Below are 22020 nucleotides of genomic sequence, written 5' to 3' on the forward strand. Positions count from 1 at the left end.
ACCTGTTAAGGAAATATATGCTATCAATTTGTAAGCGACTCTTCGTATGAGTGACAGGCTTTCTATTGACAATGAATTATTTTAAATAAAGACATAACAGTGTCTTCCAAAAAGTATTTGCCAGATCCTTCTATCTGAACAAGAAAAGCTCTACATAATCTCCCAAATAATCTCTAAATAAACCTCTATTCTTTGCTAGAAATGATGGTGTATATTTTCAGGCCAGAGTTTTCTTTCTCAAAGTGTTGCAGAGTTTAGGGAGCTCCACAAACACAACCATGATTAGCTTGCAACATTCACTGTGGCTTTTTCTAATATACAGTGACCTTTAGTATTGCATTTTTGACTTGTTCCCTTACCTTAGAAAACTTCCAACTACATTCTTCCCTTTCAAAGCTCGGCCAGGCTCCATTTTGCTACTGTTAGCATAACCTTAGGCACATGCTGTGAGACTTGTAAGTAATGTCCTTCATACTTGGGATGTCATCCATCTTCTCACATCCAGGATGCTATCAGGAGATCCATATTCCTCACCCAATGTGACTGTGAAGGGCAAAGCCAAGAGTCATATATATGCAAAGTAAGAGAAAAGAAGTGAAACATCAGGAGAGAAATGAAAACCAGATCTAAAACTCTGTGTGTGGGGCAGATCTGTCCCATGCTGTGGTTGTTCCTACTAAATAGCCTCTTGACCTATTTTTCTGAGTGGGGGATCCCCTCTGAGCTTGCCCAGAAAGACTGTCTCATCTGTATACCACAGCAGTGCTATTCATTTTGCTCCTACTTGGTCAATATGTGTTAAAAATAACTTGGAGAGACAGTGCTTGAAGTGTGATGTTTTGAGTATGCAGATGTCACTTAATTTCTTTTGGACATTTCTGCCAAAGATGCTCAGGCACTTTCAGAAAATCCCAATGGGGACTACCCATGGTTACTTGATTATAAATTTAACCTTTCCTGAAAAGCTTAGGTACCTGAAGTTTACAGACATTTTGGCCAGCAGCGTATTAGACCTATACCTATCCACTTCTCAATGGATACTGATCAGTGCTTGTGTTCACTTTGTCCCCTGGTCATCTCTTTGGAGGTAAGACTATCTCAGGCATACAAAATGCTAATACCAGGCACTGGGAGCATAACCCCAGCCGTGGAGAATTCTTGGATCAGATCTGGGGAAGTTAGGTGTTTTGTCACCAGCTGAAAGTTGTCATTTGTAATTTCTAAAGCAATAACAATTACAAGTGTTCACTTTCCAAGGAGATTGTAAAGTCTAGCTGGTTCAACAGAGCATTAGAAAGGTACACTGTTTTATTTTGATTTATAAACTCTAAGCAAAACCTGTGACATGTTCTGAGTGATCATTTTGCAATTCCTTAGTCAATGAATTTAAAACCAAAATGCTTGTCCCACTCAAGAAAAATTAATACACTAAAAGTGAATAATCACTTCTAAAAATTATATTGTTTAGAAGAGGGGCATATATATTTTCCCAAAATATCTTTCTGCTATTGCAATCACAGATGCACACCATAAGTCCTCTGCTAGGTCTGACTGCTACAGAATACACTGATAACCTTGTTGACAGCTCAGTCAAGTGAGGTGTAGTAGTAGCCGTTCTATCTGGTTAAAAAAAGCAGTGCAAGACACGGCAACTCACTCTGTTCTGTTTAAGTATCTGTTGCATTGCTGCTGTACCTTCATGAGAAAGTATTTAAGAATGGGCAAAGATCAAGCCAGATCAAAGTCTGAGAGATTACTGCTGGCAGAGCTTTGTGTTACCCAGTAAAACAACAGTGGCTGAGGTGACTGACTCATAGCAAGGGCTTGGGAGATTGGAATGGTATAGAACATGTTAAAAAAGGAGGATGTGGCAAGGCATGGGCATAATTTATGGTGTGTGAAATCACTCAGTGATTTTCACTGGACAGCAATGTGCACTACACAGTTTTGCAACATTTAAATCTTGACAAAAAATCCTATACCCTTTTGGACCCTGTGTTTTGTAAGGACCTTCACTTTTCCTGTATCATCTCACAGAAAGGTAGATGTGGCCATTTTGTGAGTCTGCATATGTGTATGTGTGTACATTAGCAGGGCCTTGAGGATATCCTCCCTCCCCCCCTCCTAGGCTTTTGTCTGCCAGATCTCTGTCCCTGTTTAGACACTGGGTGCAAGCATCTGGCCTTGAAATGAGCTGTTGGGGAAGCTGCACTGCAAGAACCCAGCAGGGTTCCCGCTTTGCTGGGGAGTAACTTTTAAGCTGAGGCCCAGTGCCCTCCTGTAGCCTTGCACCTGGCCATGCTCCCTGTTGATCTGGACCTTAATCCTGACTCAATTTTCCAGCTTGACAATCTTGGACTTACCTCATCTCAAAAAAAAAAAACCACCCCAAAAAAAAACCCCAAGTGATGCAACCAATTACCACCCACTGACTGACACCGCCAGCCCCCACGCCACGATCGCTGCCCCCAGCCAACTCCCCTTAGTTAATATACTGGGCATGATGTCATATGATATGGAATATCCCTTTGCTCAGATTAGATCAGCTGTCTTGGCTGTGCCCCCTCCCCTTCCGGCTTCTTGTGCACCTGACGGAGCATGGGAAGCTGGAAAAGTCCTTGGCTAGTGTAAGCACCACATAGCAACAACTGAAGCATGTCCATATCATCAACACTGTTTTTATCACAAATCCAAAACATAGCCACATACCAGTTACTAGGAAGAAAATTAACTCTATCCCAGCAGAAACCAGGGCAGTCTGCCAGACCTCTGGCCCTGCTTAGACACTGGGTGCAAGCAATCTGGCCTTGAAATGAGCTGTTGGGGGAAGCTGAGCTGCAAGGCCCCAGCAGGGCTCCTGCTTTGCTTGGGAGTAACTTTTAAGCTGAGGCTCTCATCCTTGGTGCCCTCCTGCAGCTGCCTTGCACCTGGCCATGCTCCCTATTGATCTGGACCTTAATCCTGACTCAATTTTCCAGCTTGAAAACCTCAGGCTTACCTCATTACTGAAGATATCACAGAATCACAGGTTGGAAGGGACCTCAGGGATCATCTAGTCCAACCTTTCTCAGAAGAGCAGAGTCTAAACAAGATGGCCCAGCACCCTGTCCAGACGACTCTTGAAGGTGTCCAACATGGCCAAGTCAACCACTTCCCTGGGGAGATTATTCCAATGGTGACTGTCCTCACTGTGAAAAATTTCCCTCTGGTGTCCAATCGGAATCTCCCCAAGAGCAACTTGTGTCCATTCCCCCTTGTCCTCTCCATGTGACTCCATGTAAAAAGATGTGACTAATGATCTGTCCGACCCTCCTTGCTTTCACAGGACCTGTGCTGCTCACCTTGCTTAGGTGCCATGGGAAGATGCCTTCATCAGGGAGGGCCCTGCCCTGCCTGCTTTGTCCTCACCCTCAGCTCCCTGGCATACAAACATGTATAAACTTACCTATCTACAGAAAGTTACATTTTGGAACTGATCTTCAATTCACTTACTATCAATTTGTTTTGCCACTCAGGCTATCAGTGGCACGTTGCTGTGGGACACTGACTTACCTGTGCTTACATCCTAACCATGAAATGGAAACTTTTGTTTTCAGATATCATAGAATGTCCTGAGTTGGAAGGGACCCACAAGGATCATCAAGTCCAACTCCTGTCCCTGCACAAGGACAACCACAAATCACACTCTGAAGCATTGTCCAAGTGCTTGTTGAATATCGTCAGGCTTGGCGCCGTGACTGCCTCCCTGGGGAGCCTGTTCCAGTGCTCCACCACCCTCTGGGTGAAGAACCTTTTCCTAATATCCAGCCTACACCTCCCCTGGCACATCTTCCTGCCATTCCCTTGGGTCCTGTCACTGGTCACCAGACAGAAGAGATCAGCACCTGCCCCTTCTCCTCCCCCTGTGAGAAAGCTGTAGACTGTGATGAGGTCTCCCCTCGGCCTCCTCTTTTCCAGGCTGAACAAACCAAGTGATTTTAGCCACTCCTCGTATGGTTTCCCCTCTAAACCCTTCACCAACTTTGTGACCCTTCCCTGGACACTCTCTAGTAGCTTTATAACCTTAATGTACTGTGGCGCCCAAACCTGCACACAGCACTCGAGGTGAGGCTGCACCAGTGCAGAGCAAAACAGGACAATCCCCGCCCTCGACCGGCTGCAATGCAGGGATTGATGCACCCCAGGACTCGGCCGGCCCTCTTGGCTGCCAGGGCACACTGTTGGCTCATATTCAAACTTCCCGTCAACAAGAACCCCCAGGCCCCTCTCTGCAGAGCTGCTCTCCAGCCTCTCGTTCCCCAGTCTGTCTGTACATCCAGGGTTGCCATGCCCCAGGTGTAAAATCTGGCACTTGCCCTCATTGAACTTCATATGGTTGGTGATTGCCCAGCTCTCCAGTCTGTCCAGATCCCTCTGCAGGCGCCTCTCTGCCCTCGAGAGTGGCAACAGCTCCTCCCAATTTTGTGTCATCAGCAAACTTAATTAGCATTCCTTCCAGTCCCACATCCAGGTCATTTACAAAGAGATTAAAGAGTACCGGCCCCAAGATGGATCCCTGTGGAACCCCACCAGCCCGATGTAACCCAATCAGGCTGGTGACCTGATGTAATATCATGGGAGGTAACATGAAGGAAAGAAACAAATGATCTTGGTCCTGTTTAAAATGAAACTGCAGTGGCGTTTTGACTGGCAAGCAAACTGGGAAAATATCTGCTCAAGCAACTGAGACTGCACCCAATAAATCTGGGTTCTGAAAGTCTTGAATAATTCAATTCCAATAAGCAGAATAATTCTGTTTCAGACAACAAAGAGAATCACTTGTCTGTATTAAAACTGCTTGACTTAAGCAACTTGAGAAACTGAATTAATTCCAGAAAAAATACACCAAAACAGAACAACACAAAATCACACTGGAGATACTCAGGTTTCCAGGCCAGATCCAGGTTTAGGGTATAGTGCTTTGTCATCATTAAAATCTGTTAAAAAATAGACAAAAGTAAAAATAATGAAAGATAGGTATACTAGAGAAGAAAAGCTGCTACAAAGAAGCCACGTTGCATATACAGGAGCCAGGATGTCTTGAAGGGCTGGGGTAAGATAACTAAATGTATTTAATTCAAGAGCTACATATCCATCGTGGTAAGCTGAAGTTATTTCAGCCTGCTGAGGCCCAGATAAATGTGACCTGTCATTGATTATTTTGATTTCTCTGGATTACAGAAATCAGAATTAATTACTAGGGAGGCCTTACAGCACCAAGCACATGTGGTCTTTAGTGATGATACTCATAAATTTTTAGAAGTTAAAAATATGTCAGTTAGTGGGGAGGGGGGAAATTGATTTACCTTTGCTGAGCAGTGTACCGTTGCTACAGAAGCACAAGCCACACTGCAGGCCTGCAGATGACTATAGTTGCAGCCATGAGAGGCAGAATTGCCTTATGCCCTTAGCTGAAGAAACATGGTTAACAGAGGAGATAGACCACTTCAGCAGTGCATGTTGCCACACAAAAGGTGCAAAATGTTCTGATTAGGACGGTCTTACAGAAGTATCTAACTTGCTCCTTGTGGTTTAACAGGTGAATGGAGCCTGACCTAGGTGTCAGTGCCAGGACCACTGGGAACTAGTCACAGGATTATCTGTAGGGTTCCCATTTGCCAGTTAAACAGAGCCAAGTCAGGTTTGGCTAAGTTGCAATCATTGCAGACTTATGTAATGCAGTACTTTAATGACTTTCCTAAGGTTAGCTGCAGGGGGCTTAGAACCATGTTGAAGTAAGCACTCTGTCTTACTAGAGTAATTAATGACAGCTTGCACAATGCTCCCTAATTCATGTCAGCTTGCACAATTATTTGGAGAACAAAATAATTAACACTAACATCTGTTCTGACTGATTCCCTCCTGATTATTGTGCAGATGAAAATGTTGACTAGGGACTAAGATACGTGCAAAACTCCTGGTAGAATGAGTGAAAGTAGATTTGGTTTGGGGTTTTTTTGATATTTCAAAGGTAAAAGGCACCTGGAAGATAAAAAAAGGACCTAACAAGACATTTTAGGTTGCCTTTGTGCGTAATGAAAAATGTACGGATTATTATTTTTTAAGCTATTAATTACCTCCTTGTAACTGTCCAAATTACATTCCTATCTGCTATGACTAAAAATATCTAGATATGAATGCTGCTGTTTGTAGTGATTTATTCTTTTGTTTCCTTTCTCCTCCTGCTAGCATTAATAGGTCGAAATTCCTCTCCTTTTTCTCCTCCTCCACTTGCTTTCTTCTAGGCTTTATGTTTCTTTCTGAAAGAGAACATCTTAAAATTGTATCACTCTGCACAGAACACTAGAAGGGAAAATTCTGACCAGAAGTGGGGTTTGGTTGGGGTTGTGGTTTTTTTTTTATTGATTGTATGATCAAGTGATCTAGTGTAAGGGAGAGGTTTAGTCTGTAGTGTCCCCACTTCTGGATGTGATCATTTGTGCGCTTTGGAGCTTCCAGCCGCATCCTGGAAAATGTGGTAGGCAAGAGTGTGTGGCTGGATGGGTCTGCCCACAAGGGAAAAAATGTGTGAATCCCAACTTGTACTAGTTCAAAGAGGCTTCATACCTACACCACCGCAGCCTGACAGGCCATCACCTCCTCTTGGGACACTGCAGACTTCCTGTTGCTATTGTACTGAAATCAGAGCATCAGATATTCAGGCTGAGTTCTTGAAGGTGACCAGCCTGTTGCAATCCAGAGGTATTTATTTCAAATTGAGTGCCATTCTGCCCTGAGACTGACACAAGTGATTTCTCTGTAATTACTTTCACAATTTTGCATTTTTTAAAGAATGCAGTTGCTTTTGCTGAGATGTATTGAGCGTACTTATTCTCTCCAAACCCCAGTATCTGCTGGAGTGGAGCGGGCTGGCTGGTCCTTCCCAAGGAGGCCATCTTGGGTACACAGCTGCACCCCAAACAGGTCCCCCACACCCAGCGCTTCCCCAAGGCACACCTTTTCCCCTACATATTTACACCCCCAGGACCTCTCCTCGCAAATCCCTGGAGCTTCCTTCCCCGGGACGGCTGTGAGACCACGGGGACCGCCTGTTCGCGGCGACCCGGTGATGCAGTCCCCCACTGCCACCTCAGACCCTGGCATCCCCTCGGGCTTCCCCCTCAGCGCCTTCCTTTGGCCTCGCCCTGGGCTCCCCGTCAATCACACAGCCCAACCCGCCTCCCGCCAATCAGTGCCCACCCCCACTCCCACTCCAGCCCACACCAGCGGCGGCCTGCCCCGCCCCGGTCCCGCCCCCCTGCCGCCGGCAGCCAATAGAGGAGCAGGCGGCAAGTCCGGCTCTGGCAGGGTGTGTGAGGGAGCGGCCGCTGCCGCAGTCGCCTCTCGTTCGTCCTGTAGCTCGCTTCGGCTGGGCTCGGCCTGCCCCGCCGGTAACGCTGCCGTTCTCTCAGCAGGTTGGTGGTGTGGGGGAGCCCGGTCGCTGGCCGCGGGCAGATGTGAGGCGCAGGTCCTCAACTGCCGATTTACCGCGGCTGGACTCGGTTTAGGACGGCGGGCCCCGGCCGTGCCGGGGGAGCGGAGCGGGCGGGAGACAGGCGTTCCTCTGTGCCCGGCGGATCCACCGCGGGCCGCCGCTTCGCCCCCCGCCGGGCCGCGGCACAGCGCCGTCCGCCCGCCCGCCCTGGGGCTGAGGGAGGGGGAGCCCGGCGGACTCTGGCGGACCGGCTCGCTCGGGCTGGTTTTAACCTATTTGCTGTTTTCGTTAGGGCGTGCGCCAAATTCCCTTGGTAAATGTGGGAGCGTGCCGGGCGCTGTTACCTCAGCGGGGTTTATCCTCGCTGGAGGAATGGGTGGAAACGCAGTGAGGGTGATGGGAGCGCCCCGGCGAGGCAAGGTGTCCTTGGCATCCTGATTACCTCTTCCCCTGGCTCGCGGATTAGTGTTTTGTGGTATCTTTTCTGGTTTAAATTGGAAAATCGACTTAAAAATATGATTTCGGTTTTAACCCAGTTGTAACAGCGGTGCTAGTGTTGATGAACAGTAACAGGAAGCACTTTCTTTAGAAAAAGTGCGAAGTAGGATCAAGGCAAGTGTCTCCTCTGCCCCTCATCTGGCTATTTGTCAGCGCTTAAAGGACAATCGATTTGAAACTCTGCAGTCTAGAGGTTTACCGTACAGAAAACCGCTTGTTTCCTTATCACACGTTTGTAGGAGCGTGGCACTGAGCATGGGAAAGATCTATTGCCTTCATCCTCCTTTCCTGAAACAATTACATTTCCCCGAGTATCTGACCTCTGCAATTTCCAGATCTAGAAGCTCTTTTATGTGTTTTCTGACCGTTGTGAATGGATGTTATTTAAAGATGTATTGTAGTCTTCAGCTGTAGCGAGCAGGTTCTTTTCCTGTAGTAAGCACATCTATATCCTGATATAAATGAATAATTACCGGCTTATGATACTGTAGGTAAGCACAATGCGGATCCCTACGAGTGTAGGAAATGTGACTTTAGCTGGTTACGCAGTTGGTGACTTGGCTTGAAGGCTATGTTGATCTGAGGGCTCTTTAGAAATTTGGGGTGTTATGGCCTTGATTCGGGAGCCTCTTCCAGGAAGAAAACATTACTTCTGCCTAAGAAAACTGTACCGTCAGGCGACCGGGGGTTTCTAGCCCCGAGAACCAGAACAGAAGCCGTTAAGCCGCACTTAAGAACGGCCAGGCTTTGGCTGCGCTTGGCCCGCCCGCGCTGCGCCGGCGCGACCTTTCACCCGCTTTTCGGGCGCGCGGTCACGTGAGCGGACCGGGGGAGGGGCGGGGCGCACCCCCGCGGTCACGTGGGCAGGCGGCGGGGGCGCTCCCCGCTGGGCCTCCCAGTGTCCTGGGGCGGGGGGCACCAGGCGGGGGGGGGGGGCAGCGCACCCGCCGCGGGGAGTAACGCGAAGGCGGGTTCCGCGGGGTGATGTGCGCTTGGCAGGGAGGCTGTTCCTCGGCGTGAGGGAGGCGGGTGGTGAATCCCCAGCGTGACGGGTGTTGGAAAGCCGTGGGTGAAAGGCGGCTTACGTGAATGTTTGTACGTAAAAACAAACAAACCAACACCGTGTGTTATTTTTAATATTCCAAAACCATTATCTTTGTCTTGCAGCATGCTGTATCATAGTCCTGAACTCACCAAAAACCAAGATCTAAATGGCTAAAAAGCATCCCTCTCTTCCCAAGTCTGGATTAACATTAATTTGAATGGTCATTTTCAATATTTGTAAAACGTTTGGAACTGGTTCCTCAGCCTTTCAACGTCGTACAGATCGAAAGACCTTATTCGAGTCTTTCAACCTTGTACAGTAAATGATCATTGAACTCCTGGGAGAGCAATCCATTCAGTTTGCCTTTGGTCACCAAACATTGTTGTCCATCTTCCAGGATCTCCAAAGTCCTAAAATGTGATATCTTGCATGTCTTGTAAAAGTCCTGCCATTCCAGAAATATTTTTTCTTGTAGAGAAGACAATAATTCTTTACTGCACGAGGATAGAAAATCATTAGCGCAAAGGGAGGGAGAAGGGGTAAAGCTCATATGATCTAAATGCCTAGACACATCTTTTATAGCAGTGTTAAAAACAAATACCCAGATCCTAAAGCCTGTTTTTTGTGGCATGGGGGAGGTTTCTGCGTGGTATGACAACTGTCGTGTGTTAGCTTTGTATGCTTCTCTCTTACTCAGCAAGATTATTCTGAATTTCTAGAAGGTCAGAGGAGGTAGCTTGCTGGGATGTGTACAATATAACATGTGTTGCAGTAGAGACTAGAATATTCTAAAAGGTCTAGGAACAGTGTAGTCATGTCCTACTCTGTATATGTAAAAAAAAACAAAACAAAACCGTAAATAATGACAGTTGTAAAAGTTTCTGTTTTGATTACACTTGCAGAGCATGTCAGTGTTTTGGGGGGTGGGGGGGGTTTAACTGTATATTTGGGAACCATCTTTTACAGGAGCATGCTATTTGGGAAGAGGACATATGATCCAGAAACTGTAGGGATTAATATTCCTTAGTGTTAGACTAGTAATTAACACATTGTCTGCCATAGCCAGTCTCCTCTACTTCTTTGGCTGACTGTCTCCAGTTTGATCAGGTGAGAAGACAACTTACTATCTGTGGCTCTTCTCCTGAAGTGCCAGTGAAAACAGTCTGTTCTGTGAACATCTCTAAGAAATCTTGATGGCATCTGTGTTGACTATAATGGGAGCTTAAAGCCTGCAGGTGAACACTTGGATGTCTTAAACTGAAAGCTGAAACTAGTGTTGGGAGTCTAGCCCCTGAGATTACCTTGCTTACTGCACTATCTAGTGATCACTAGTTTGAGCCCCCAGAAATGTCCAAGTGAATAGCAGACTAACTTTATTTCACTCCATAGTTCCTCACCATCTCAGACCTGTTAAATGAAGACAGATTGATCCAGCTAATATATTAATCCAGTGTACTGGAAAAGAGTGTTTCAGAACTGCTGTTTGTGACTATTCTATCATTGCCATTGGCTTTTCTAAAATGGTTCCAGCCTCATCCAGTTCCTTGGAGCAGTTGAAAGCTGTGTGTGAATCAAAGCTCAGACTGTTTTTCTTGACTTTATTTCAGAGCTACAACTGACTGTTTGCCGTTGCTGTAGTGTAATGTCTATTAGGAGCCAGCAGCGTTGGAATGAGGCTGCTTCTTGGTGTCCTTAACCTATACAAGATCCCAGCTGCAGTGGGCTTGTGGGACAAAAGATTTCTGTGTGACAAATAGATCTCAAGCCTGCATTTGAGGAAGACAGCTGTTCAGGTATGCTTGCATTTCATTTGTTCGTCTGTTTGTTGTTCTCTTCCCTTCCATATATGCCTGTTGCTCCAGTTTACCACTTGGGAAGGGGATAAAGAAATTGGTCCAACATTCCAGAGGAGATGCGTGCAGAGGGTAGCTAATATTCACCCACGGGTGATCTTGGAAGACTGCTGAGGACAGGATACGAGCTGATAGGTTGTCAGTAGGACAGCAAGTTACTGCAAACTCCTTAGGTGTTCTGATTTCAAACTGTCTGCTGTGGGTGAGGTTTGCTGTAGGTTGCAGTGTCACTGTACCTGGGCATATATATTCAGTGCTCCACCTTGGCTTGAACCACTGCATTTGGTCATTTTTTTCAGATGTGAGAAATCCTTTAAAACATTTGCAATTCCAAGGGACCACAGCTGTCAGCTATAGGTGAGGGCGGGAAGAATTGGAGCCAATGATTAGCAGTAACCACAGATGACAACTTGAAATGATGGCTGTTGGAGGAGAGGCTTCTGTTTCCAAGTGACTTAAGCCACTTCAGTCATGGCATAGGAATTTTACTTTGGGGACACTGTGAGAGAGGGCTGCCACATAAACAACAGATTCAGCTTTTAGAAGGCTTAAAACTGGTTTTAGCATGTGTCAGTCACAACTAAAGTGACATGAGAGAACCTGTCAGTTTAACTTTGTTTTTGTCAGATCAAATGAAAATTGCTTGAATGCTATGTTAATTCAAGTTTTAAAGGAGAGTGATTCTTTGGTTTCTGTTTTATTTCTATACCATAGTAACTAGATTCACTTGTTGAGCAAATTTAAACCACATGACTATTTATTGCACAGAAATAATTTGGCTTCACTGATCTCAGATTTCTCTTAATGATTTTTTGCCTGTAGAGTAGGATTATTCATGGTAAGGTAGGAGAGTTATTGGTGAGACTTGAGAGCAGCAGGTATCAGTGCCATATGCTGAAGCATAATTAGATATTATTGAAAGTTAGTATGCAAGGAAGCTATTTAGAAACAAAAATTCTCAAGTGAATAACAGTGTCTGGTTAATCTTTACAGTAAGTTCAGAAGTTGGCGTCTTGTGGAATATCACATACACTATGAATAAGCTCTCTACTCTTAGGCTTTGGTATCTTGTTACCTTTTTGCAGAAGTATAGTATATACTGCAAGAAAGTGACATTAGCTGGTAGAATATCCAAGAAACTGATAAAAGAGAGACCAGACAGTCTTTTTGGTCATATGTTTTAATGTTTGAGCTGTGTATTTTATACTGTTTACTGAAGATTTTATGGATCAAAACTTGAATTTCCTTTGAAAGGCATGAAACTCTAGACAGCTTCCCAGTGGTTTCATTTCTCTCTTTTACTGTGGAGCCCAGAACTGGACACAGTACTTGAGGTGGGGCCTCACCAGCACTGAGTAGGAAGGAAGAGTCACCTCCCTCAACCTGGTGGCAGTACTCCTCCTAATGCACCCCAGGATTTTGTTAGCCACCTTTGTTGCAAGGGCACCTTGCTGGCTTCTGTGCAACTTGCTGCAAAGTTGCTTTCCAGTCAGTCAGTCTCCAGCGTGTACTGGCATACAGGGTTACTCCTCCCTAAGTGCAGGACTTTGCACTTCTCTTTGAGTTTAATAAGTTTTCAGCCTGCCCATTTCCTCAGCCTGTCAAGGTCCATCTGGATGGCAGTGAAATCCTTTGGTCTATCAGCTGCTGCTCCCAGTTTCAGTCTCTGTACTGGTAATTCCATCTGCAGTTTGCTGCTTTTTTTGTTGTTTTTTTTTTTAGCTGTCCTTCAACCTTTTAAATAGGTTTGACAGCTACCACTTTTGCATCAAACATCTGGAAGGGTGTCAAATTGGTAGACTTCAGAACCTCCGCAGAATTAAGACAGATGAAGACATATTTGATGAATGTTACAAAGACAGCTACACTTACAAAAATTATTTGTTTTTGAAGACAAATGCTTTACATTTGTGTAAGAAGAGATCCTGATGCTTAATGTATTTGATATGCTTTTTGGTTTGAAGAACCTTGTTTGGACGAGTCTTTTTCAATAAACAAAAAAAACTCAAGCAATCTTGATTGTCCATAGATTGCATCTACTTCTGGGATGTCTGTATAGATCAATGTTGCCATTAAACTGTAGTTAGTGGCAAAGTATGGAAGTAAACTAACATGCTAGCAAGTTATTTTAGGATGTTGGCACTGGCTGCTTTGTGCTTTGCTACGTACCATTTCATTGCAAGCACGCTATCTAGGCAAAGTCAGCTCTCAGGGTAGTCTGAATTACTTTAGGGGATATTGAAGGCTTGGACTGACAGGAGCATTAGTAACAGAAATCTGAAGAGAAATTTGGAATAATGCATGAAGAGACTTGAATGGACATCTTGGTCTTTGGAATTCTCTTGCTTTTAGCTTAGTATCTGGTATGAAATCAACAGATTTGAGCATAAACAGTTCTTAATTGATTTGTATAAAACAAAATGCATTCATAGTTTTGGCTTTATAGGAGAGTAGAAAATGCAAATTTCTATAGTAATAGCTTAAACAGGTGAGAGAAAATACTTGATCATTGTCTCAGCGCAGACACAGCACAGGTATTCTAGTGGTTTAATACTGGCTCTGATTCCGTTGATCTATCCCGAAGCGTCAAAATACATTAATGAATGAATCTACAAATGAAACTTTTCAGGTGTCTGTCTTCTTCCAAAAGTGCTAGCAAGCTCATCTACTGAAGGGAGATATAATGTGCAGACAATAAAATACTGGGTAAAACTTCAATGTTTTCAATATCTAAACAAGTTTCAGAGTTGAAGTCTTCTTAAGAGAACTTGTGTGAGCTCTGGAATTTTTTTCCTGTTCTATGTGGCTGCTTGAACATTCAAACAGTAACTCTTTATTGCTTTGCATGTTGATAGAAATTGATTTCTCACCCTCCCCACCCCTTTTTCTCTTTGAAATAAAGACAATGGGGCACTTGCTTGGTTTCCTAAGACCTGAGTTGAATGTGTCTAGCTTTAAATAGAAATCATAATATAGTTCTAAGTATTAATGACTAAAATTAGGTTTAAATAGAAATCTTAATATAGTACTAAGTTTTTCCTGACTAAAATCGGGTTTAGTGTACTTTCAAATGATATCTCCCTCTTCTACCCATCTTGAAAATTTCCTTAAACAATGTAATTGTAAATGATTTTAGTATCACTAATTCTCTCCTCACCAGTCTCTATTCCTATTTGAAACCTGAGCACAAAGCTAAATTTTGAATTTGTAAGTTTATTTTAATAAAGGAGCAAAGAATTCCTCAGGGTCAGGTTTCTGGTTGTCAGGTTTGGTTTTTTCTTTTTTTTTTTACTTTTAAGCTTGCTAGTAGGAACTTGACAGGAGTCTGAAGACACTACCTATGTGATAAGATGCTTCTCATTGCTTTATTGGTGGTACCTTGCATCTGCATGAAGTTATGAGGGCTTCTGAATTCAGAACTGCCATTGTACTTGAAGATGCAGCATGTTGTAGCTCTTAGCACAGGACATGCAATGCTGCAGGTCTGCCCGCCATCTATGAACAGCCTGTGGTTTGGGTGGGTACCAAAGACCTCTATTTGAGGGCTCTGACAGTATGAAACCTGTGTGGGGTGGTATGTAGCAGTGTTCTTGGAGAAATTGTATGCAGCAGTCACTGCTTTTCCAAGAAAACTGTCAACCTTTGATCATCAAACTAGATTAACTGGAGAGAATTGTTTTGTGGGCTTGGTTTCATTACTGACAGGTGTGTGCCCTGTATATAAAAGCTAATCTATAAATAGATATCAAAAACTGAGGAGAGCCTCAAACTAAATTTTTCAGGTAGCTTGTAAGTGAGAATTCAGTCTTTCACCAAGGTTTTAGTTATTCTGGGCCATGTGAATAAGACTCTTCTCCAGTTGTCCTCTGCATTTGTTAGCTTGCTTCCTTTGCAGGAAAAGGAGCTGTAGATGTGAAAACTCATGTAAATAATATGTCTTTTTTTCCAGTGGATGTCTGGAGTCCTGTCAAGGAGAAATGGCAGGGCTTTCTCTATTACAAGAGGAACAGGAAATGCATAGGCCAAGCAATGCATGGGAAGCAAGTGGCTGAGCTCTGAGATAAGAGGTGACAGGGGTGTCCCCTTAAAGCTGAGGATCTGCTTTTTGTGAGGAAGAGGTGGTGACTTCACTTTTTTTTAGCACTACCACTTCATCCATATAAAGCTTATGACGTCTACAGAAACATCAAGACTCATACTTCTGGAATTGCTGTCGAGTAACTGCTTCAGGAGTTAATACTTTGTTTTGTGCAGTGTACTGTAATACATTTAACTCTTGTATCATGGCTTGGTGCTCTTTAAGAAGCACATGGTAATTCCTTCCCTGTCTTTCAGACATTGTGTTCTATGTTTATGTGCTTCAGAGCAACTTTACCTACCACAAGTGACTAAATGAAGCATCCTGCACATGGTATCTCTTTTAGTCTCAGATTTGCCAGAGCTGAGGCCTTAATCTCCTCCTGTGACTGTAGGAACATGTAAGCCCGAATAGAGTTGACTGTTCTGTGTCTGCAACTTGAAATCATAAGGTCTGTGAGCAGTCTGTGAGTTAAATCTTGGACTTTCTAGTGTAAATATCCTGAAACTGCAAAAATAGCAGTCTGAGGAGGCTTTATGCATAGCAGGCATAGTAGCAGAGTGTTTCAGACCATCAGGGCTTAGGCCTTCCAGTGCACTATATGTTTTCTTGACTTAAAAGTAAGAGCCAACCCAGCAGTACTTGTTTACATCAATAGGAAAAAAAATTCTGGTAAGTTTTTGATTGGCTCAAGCAGAGGTATGAAAAGGGAAAAGGAGAAACATCTGTGGCTGTTACAGCATGTTTGAATTGAAGTAAAACCAGAAAAGAGCAGGGAAAACAGGCAGCTTTCTCCTCTAATAAAAAAAAAGGAAAAGAAGGAAAGCGGGGGGGAAGAAATGAAGTTTTAAGGGGGAGGTGTGTTGTTTTCTTTTGTTTTTAAGATACATAGTATTATGAGAGAACAATGAAAGGAATGAAAATAGCCGTTTCAGATTACTTCTAGAAATTATTGTGCTTTTCTTTTTGCCTCTTTTAAGTAAGACTTGGCCAAATTGCTAAGGAAGTCAAAAGCTTTTATTTATGGCTCTCTGTTGGGAGTGAGATCAATAGTATATGCTGTACAGAAATATGTTGCTGACCAAAGTGCCTGAAGTTAGTAGTTACCCTTTCAGTGCTAGCTGATTGATGTGGGCGTTGCCATACTAACATTGGCAAGTCAAGTTTGTAAATCTTGCGCATGCTCCTCTGGCCTGTGCCCTTTTACCTACTTTGCTAGCAAGCACGTGACACCAGAGGAATGCAAAGGAGGGGAAGTGTACAGCAGCTTATGATTAAATTGGCCTTTAAGGAGGAAAATAAGTGTTCAAAGAAAGGAACTTCAGGAAGCCTTTGGTGTTCAGCCATTGTAATTCAGAACAGTCTTAAAGGCTTACGGTTTTCTTAAGGAAAGGAAAAGGATATGAAAAGAAACAAGCCATTTGATTGTTTCACATCTTAGGGTCAAGTAATACAGTCCTAGAACTAGACTTGTCTTTGTTTTCAGGGCTTGTTTATTTGATTCAGGCTTAATTCTTGCTGGATTAATATTTCTTCATTTGGGAATAAGGAATATTTTCCTTGTTGAAGCTTATTTAATTTTATGATCATGCTAAGCTTTAATTCATTAAAATATTGTGTTGACTGTTTGATTAATGCTATTTATAATCTCTTTCTGCCTTGGACAGTAGAAATGCATGTGTCTAAAAAGGGAAGGGTTCCTGAAATTCTTTCTCTTGAGAAACAGAGGGGATGATAGTTAAAAATTCCCAGGCTGAGTCACAGGGAAGTTGAAGCATAATAGAAACTAGTTGATCTGGTACATAAGACACTGGCATTCCAGAATACAAAATTCCATGAGTGAACTGGAGAACCAGTTGGCCCTTCTCAAGACAAATGCAGATGCCTGATTCTCCATATGGAGATACAGTTGGTTTTGTTGTGGGTTTTTTTATCCCATTCTTAATAGCACTGCTAAACATACAATGAATTCTTAACTTTGGGTGCCTTCCCCTTTTGCAAACTCTGAGTCCAGCCTATACCATGTATTACTGCTGCCTGTCTCTGTTTTATTGCTGTCTTGAAGTTTTGGTCTCAACATCAAACTGATGATGCACAACTTGAATGAATGAATGAACAGCTGACTGACTTCCTGATACTTGTCTACAGCAAGGCCCCTATGAATAAACAGTTAGTGACAGAGTCATTAAGTACTACAAATTGCAGTTGTTATTAGGGCATACAGGGCTTGTCTTAAAGGTTTTGAGACTGGTGTTCAGAACTGACTTAGTTTCTTTGTCCTAATCAGACACTACCTGCATAGGTCAATTTGCATACTATCTGTATGATGCTCTGAGCTTTAGCTACCCTTCTGGAAGCCCTGATCAGCCCAGGACAGCCTCTAAAACTTGAGCAGTGGCTGATGGATTCGGAAGATCTGTGAATTACCATCAGCTACTGTAGCAGTGGTTGTATTGCAGAGGTTGATCATTGCAGGCTGGCCTAGGGATAGGCACTTTAAATTGCAAACAGTCCCTACCTATTCTTTGGCAACCTTACTAGACTCTGTGCAGCAGCATTTATCTTGTTCATCTCTGCCTAATGCTCCTTCTCTTCCTATATTGTGTATTTATTTCCTAAGCCTACTATTAGTGCAGCATTCCCAGTACTTACATTGGCTAGCTGTCTACTCGTACACCTTTGCACCCCTTCCTTGTGCTCCAGATGGCTTTGACATAGTAGGATATTTACAGACTAGAGGAGCAACACTACAGTCATAAACTGCTTTTTGAAGTGCCCAGCTGAACTGTACTAGTTATCCCTCACATGCTGTTCAACAGGGGATGAACATCTACCAGAATTTAAGTTTAATTACAAAGTCTAAGCTTCAGGTTTGCAAAAGAAATGTAAATTTCAACCTTTAGGATTCAAAAGTAATGAAGTACTTGTACTTTCTTTCGGTTTTGCTTAAGTAGAAATGCCAGTGCCACCTTAAAACACTTGGTATTCATAACATTGTGTTTTGTACTAGTAAAAATGTGAAATTAAAACTTGCCCTTGAATCCTGACCTACAGATGGGATTATGGATTCCTCTACCTTTTTGCCATACTTCTAAGAGGATGTTGTTATTAGGATTATGCAGAGGAGTTTTGGTAACACAATAAATGAATGGACAAAAGACACTGGAATCACAATGTTCTACTCAGGAATATGTAGTTTGGACCATTTCGATATTATACATGCAGCCTGTCTGCAAAAAATCTATGTTCTGATTGTAAGTGCTCAAACAACATTACTCTGAATTAATGACGAGCAGGGTTAACTTTCAGGATAGTTATGTAGAAATGCTGGTTATGAAAAGAAAGAAGCTATGAAGATGAGCTGATAAGTAAGAGCAGCCAGTTCAGTTCAAACTGGCTGTATCCTCAGAGTTGAGACATAAATATCTAAACAGAATCACAGTTATATTTCTGTTTTAACTTCCAGTGGTTTTTTGTTTGAGCCTGTTAAGCCTGCCCATTATGATGGTCTAGTGTCTCGATTGACACTGTTGTTGGGTAGTTAAACTGAGCTGCAATTCAATTAAATTTTCTCTTCATTTCAGATTTGTTTATGTGACAGTCATTTTTCTGACAGTTGTGATTTGATTTCCTCAATCTGCATAGTTTAGATTTGGCACTTATTGGCCAGTCAGAATTCAGAACCACAGGGGCTATAGTGTCTTATTGCTGTGACTAATCAGCTTGAAATTAAGATATCAAAAAAAATTTAGAGGAAGGTATGGCCGGAAGCAGCTTTGTTTTGCTAGCCGAGGTGAAGACTTTAAATACATTTTGTTTCAGAAAGTCTTTTTTTCATAATTTTGAATCTCCTTTATGAGATGCTATGTACCTGCAATATGCTTTTTCTAAACATTATGGCTTTAATTTTCTGCTCTGCTCTGAATTTTTTGTATATTGCAGGTATGCACAGTATTCAGCCTGCTGCAGACCTGCCAAAAGGCCTTATGTGTGTGTTTTGCTTCCATTTTCAGCTGTTGCGGTTAGAAGTACCACCTTAATTAACATCCTGGAAGCTCGGACTGAAGCGCAAGCACAACCTGTAAGGAAGAGACAAGTACTGTATGTAAATTTGGCATACTTTGAAATGTTTCCCCAAATTACTGTGTAGAAGATATCTTGCTAGAAATGGGCTGGCTCTGAGGTCCTTTGAACAAAAAGGAAATAATTGTCTAACTTTGCTTCTTGACAGAACTGTCTCTGAAAATGGCAGAAGCTCATCAAGCCGTAGCTTTTCAATTTACAGTAACTCCAGATGGGATTGACCTGCGGATGAGCCATGAGGCGCTCAAACAAATTTACTTATCTGGTGTCCACTCATGGAAGAAAAAGTTCATCAGATTCAAGGTATTTTAAATTAGTCAAGTCCACCAAACTTGAGGATTATTTAATGTTTTATAGCTTTACTGAAGTTATGTTTAGGCAAAACTTTTTTTTTTTGCCTTTCCGGCTAATAAAGTTACTTATTGTGAAAGACTTGTGTGGGTTTAAGTTAAGACACGGGATACTGAAGAAGGTAGCACTGGGTGATACTGTAAGACTGAAAGAATACATCTTTTTATTCTATGGAAGCAAGATGAAACAGATGTAGAAATTAACAGTAGCTCTAACTTACTTCATTCTCTTCATAACACATCATGTAATTACGTAGTCTTTTAGCGTAAGTCAGAAATATAACTAGTTGTGATTTTTAGTGTCATATCATTTGGAGGTACAAGATTATACTCTTGAATTTATGTATTCTTTGCCAAAATTAAGTTTTGAAATTAAGGAGAACATTTGCTGTTTTTGAAGTTACCTAAACTTTTATCTTGTACAAGTTATACTAAGTAGTACTATTTCTGAGGTATTTGATATAGATTGTTGTGAATTTATCACTTATGATCCCATGAACAAAATGGTAAGTATCTATTTTTGTTAGTAGCAAACTAGATAAGCTACATGCTGTCTTCAACATCTCTCTCCAAAACATATTTTTAACAATAGTCTTAAAATCTTCTTATAAAGCTATGAGAAGGACTGCTTAAAATATATAAAAATATTGATTCTGGGTTTCAGTGTTCAGTAGAATATTTTGGCCATGTATTCATTTTTGAAGAGGGCTAACTCAGTGTAACTGGGAACTATTGAAGTGTTGTTTGCTAATCTCAGTATTTTGGTAACGTTTGCAGCAGAATCAGGGTTGTCTACAAAAGAAGTTAGAAGTTCCTTTAATTCTTGATATCATTGTGACAATTTTCTGTAGCTGTCAGACTTAACTAAATCCATTCCCTACTCCTGAATTAAGCATACATAAGAAAATGTGGGATAATCTTAGCTTCTTGTTTAAAACTAAATTACTTAAATGTGTTGATTTTTTTGTTTCTTTCCATGGTAATATGAAGTCAACCACTTTGGTATGAAAAAATTATGTGAAGGCTTTTCTTTCCAGAATGGAATTATCACTGGCGTTTATCCTGCTAGCCCATCTAGCTGGCTTATTGTAGTTGTGGGTGTGATGTCAACAATGTATGCCAAAATTGATCCTTCTTTAGGAATAATAGCTAAAATCAACAGAACACTTGATACAACGTAAGTAGACTGAAAAGTTACTGTTCTTCTAAAGAAAATCAGTTTTCTTTGTAGCTACTCTTATAAGCTAATCCTGTTAAAGGTTGTTATACCAGTATTACAACATTGTTTTCTGAGTATTTGGGAAGCACACTTGGCAACTTCTATGGCCTTTGATCTTGCTGCGTGAGAGGGTGTTTGCAAAGGAGTTTAGGAAAAAGGGCTAAACAGGCGTGAAGCTTGTGTAATGCCTGCCTGTAGTACCATTAGACTTGGGTTTGCAATATTAAGTTCTCTTTAGAACTTAAACTGACATTAACTGGCACATGCTGGCTTTTGTTTTAAATAGTGGCTACATGTCAAACCAAACACAGAACATCGTGAGTGGAATCCTTTTTGGCACAGGGCTTTGGGTAGCCCTTATTGTCACAATGCGCTACTCTCTAAAAATGCTGCTTTCCTATCATGGTTGGATGTTCGCTGAGCATGGCAAACTTTCTGCAGGCACAAAGTTTTGGATGGTAAGGGTATATTGTCTTCTTGTTTTATCTTAACTTCTATCTGATCTGTATTCTAAGCCCTAAAAGAGAAAACTTTGTAGGCTTTCTCCTTGGTTGTGTTTTCTGTGTCATGGGACAGGAGGCTGTTAGGTAGAAATTTCTACTAATTACTGTCATCCTTCCGATGCTATAATTAAACTATTTGGGATAGTCTTGTAGAAGGAAGAGTAAAAACTTCAAGAATAACTTCTAAATTTGCCAACACCTTGGGACTGTGTGACTCAAAGACCTACTTTTTCTCTATGTGCAAGTACAGCTTAGAGAACTTGGACTACAGCACCAAAGATTCTTGTCCTTCCCAGAAAGTGCTACCCTAATTCTTTGTGGAAATGTTGTTAGGATTTCTAGTCATCTGTTCTAAAATTAATGAATGTCCTTTCAATTGACTTAGTGGTATGCCTCCAAAATGAGTTGAAGAAAAAGCTTAAGGTAGGTAGGTTTTTTTCCCCACATAAAATGAGACTGATCTGTCTCCTGTTGATCATTGTGGTGCTTTAGAAAAGGATCCTTAAAGGATGTGATGAGTACAAAATGCAGAGATGCATTTTTGCTATTTGGACTGAAGTTGTTTCAACTTGCTTTTGCCAACATTGTTGTAGAAATAACTTAAGTGCCCTACTACAATAAAATTAGTCTCTGCAGCCTCAAAAATTGGCCCGTGTGTTAATAAATCGTGACATATTAGACTATGAAATAAGTTCAAGACTGGGTATCCAGAATGGTACACTAAAATAGAATTTAATGTTCATCTGTTACAAATGAAATTTTTAATTGATAGTTTCTCCTGGACGCGGTATCAGGAGCCTCATGACTCGAATTTGTACAGTACAGGCTCTGAATGGTAAGGCTTTCTGTCAATTGCTTGAAGCTGTAGCTGTCTGGGTTTTCAGCATGTCCTACCAGATAGATATTTTAAAGCTGTT

At 42.2% G+C, this 22020-nt stretch overlaps 1 protein-coding gene across 4 annotated transcripts in view; it reads left to right on the forward strand.

Moving 5' to 3' along the window:
• Positions 1-7309: 7309 nt before the first annotated feature.
• CPT1A (carnitine palmitoyltransferase 1A) overlaps positions 7310-22020 on the forward strand; it is a 42891-nt gene continuing 28180 nt past the window's right edge. For 2 of the 4 annotated variants that reach the window (XM_064452360.1, XM_064452362.1), the window contains exons 1-6: positions 7310-7454; positions 10625-10810; positions 18962-19049; positions 19180-19334; positions 20419-20558; positions 20887-21058. In XM_064452360.1, the coding sequence (XP_064308430.1) occupies positions 19194-19334; positions 20419-20558; positions 20887-21058 (453 nt within the window). In that variant the 5' untranslated portion in view covers positions 7310-7454; positions 10625-10810; positions 18962-19049; positions 19180-19193. Of the gene's footprint in view, positions 7455-10624; positions 10811-18961; positions 19050-19179; positions 19335-20418; positions 20559-20886; positions 21059-21916; positions 21939-22020 lie in introns of those variants that run through there. The other 2 variants (XM_064452361.1, XM_064452363.1) reach the window with 2 other exon arrangements.

The sequence above is a fragment of the Phalacrocorax carbo genome, chromosome 5, assembly GCF_963921805.1.
Source record: "Phalacrocorax carbo chromosome 5, bPhaCar2.1, whole genome shotgun sequence".
Taxonomy (NCBI): domain Eukaryota; kingdom Metazoa; phylum Chordata; class Aves; order Suliformes; family Phalacrocoracidae; genus Phalacrocorax; species Phalacrocorax carbo.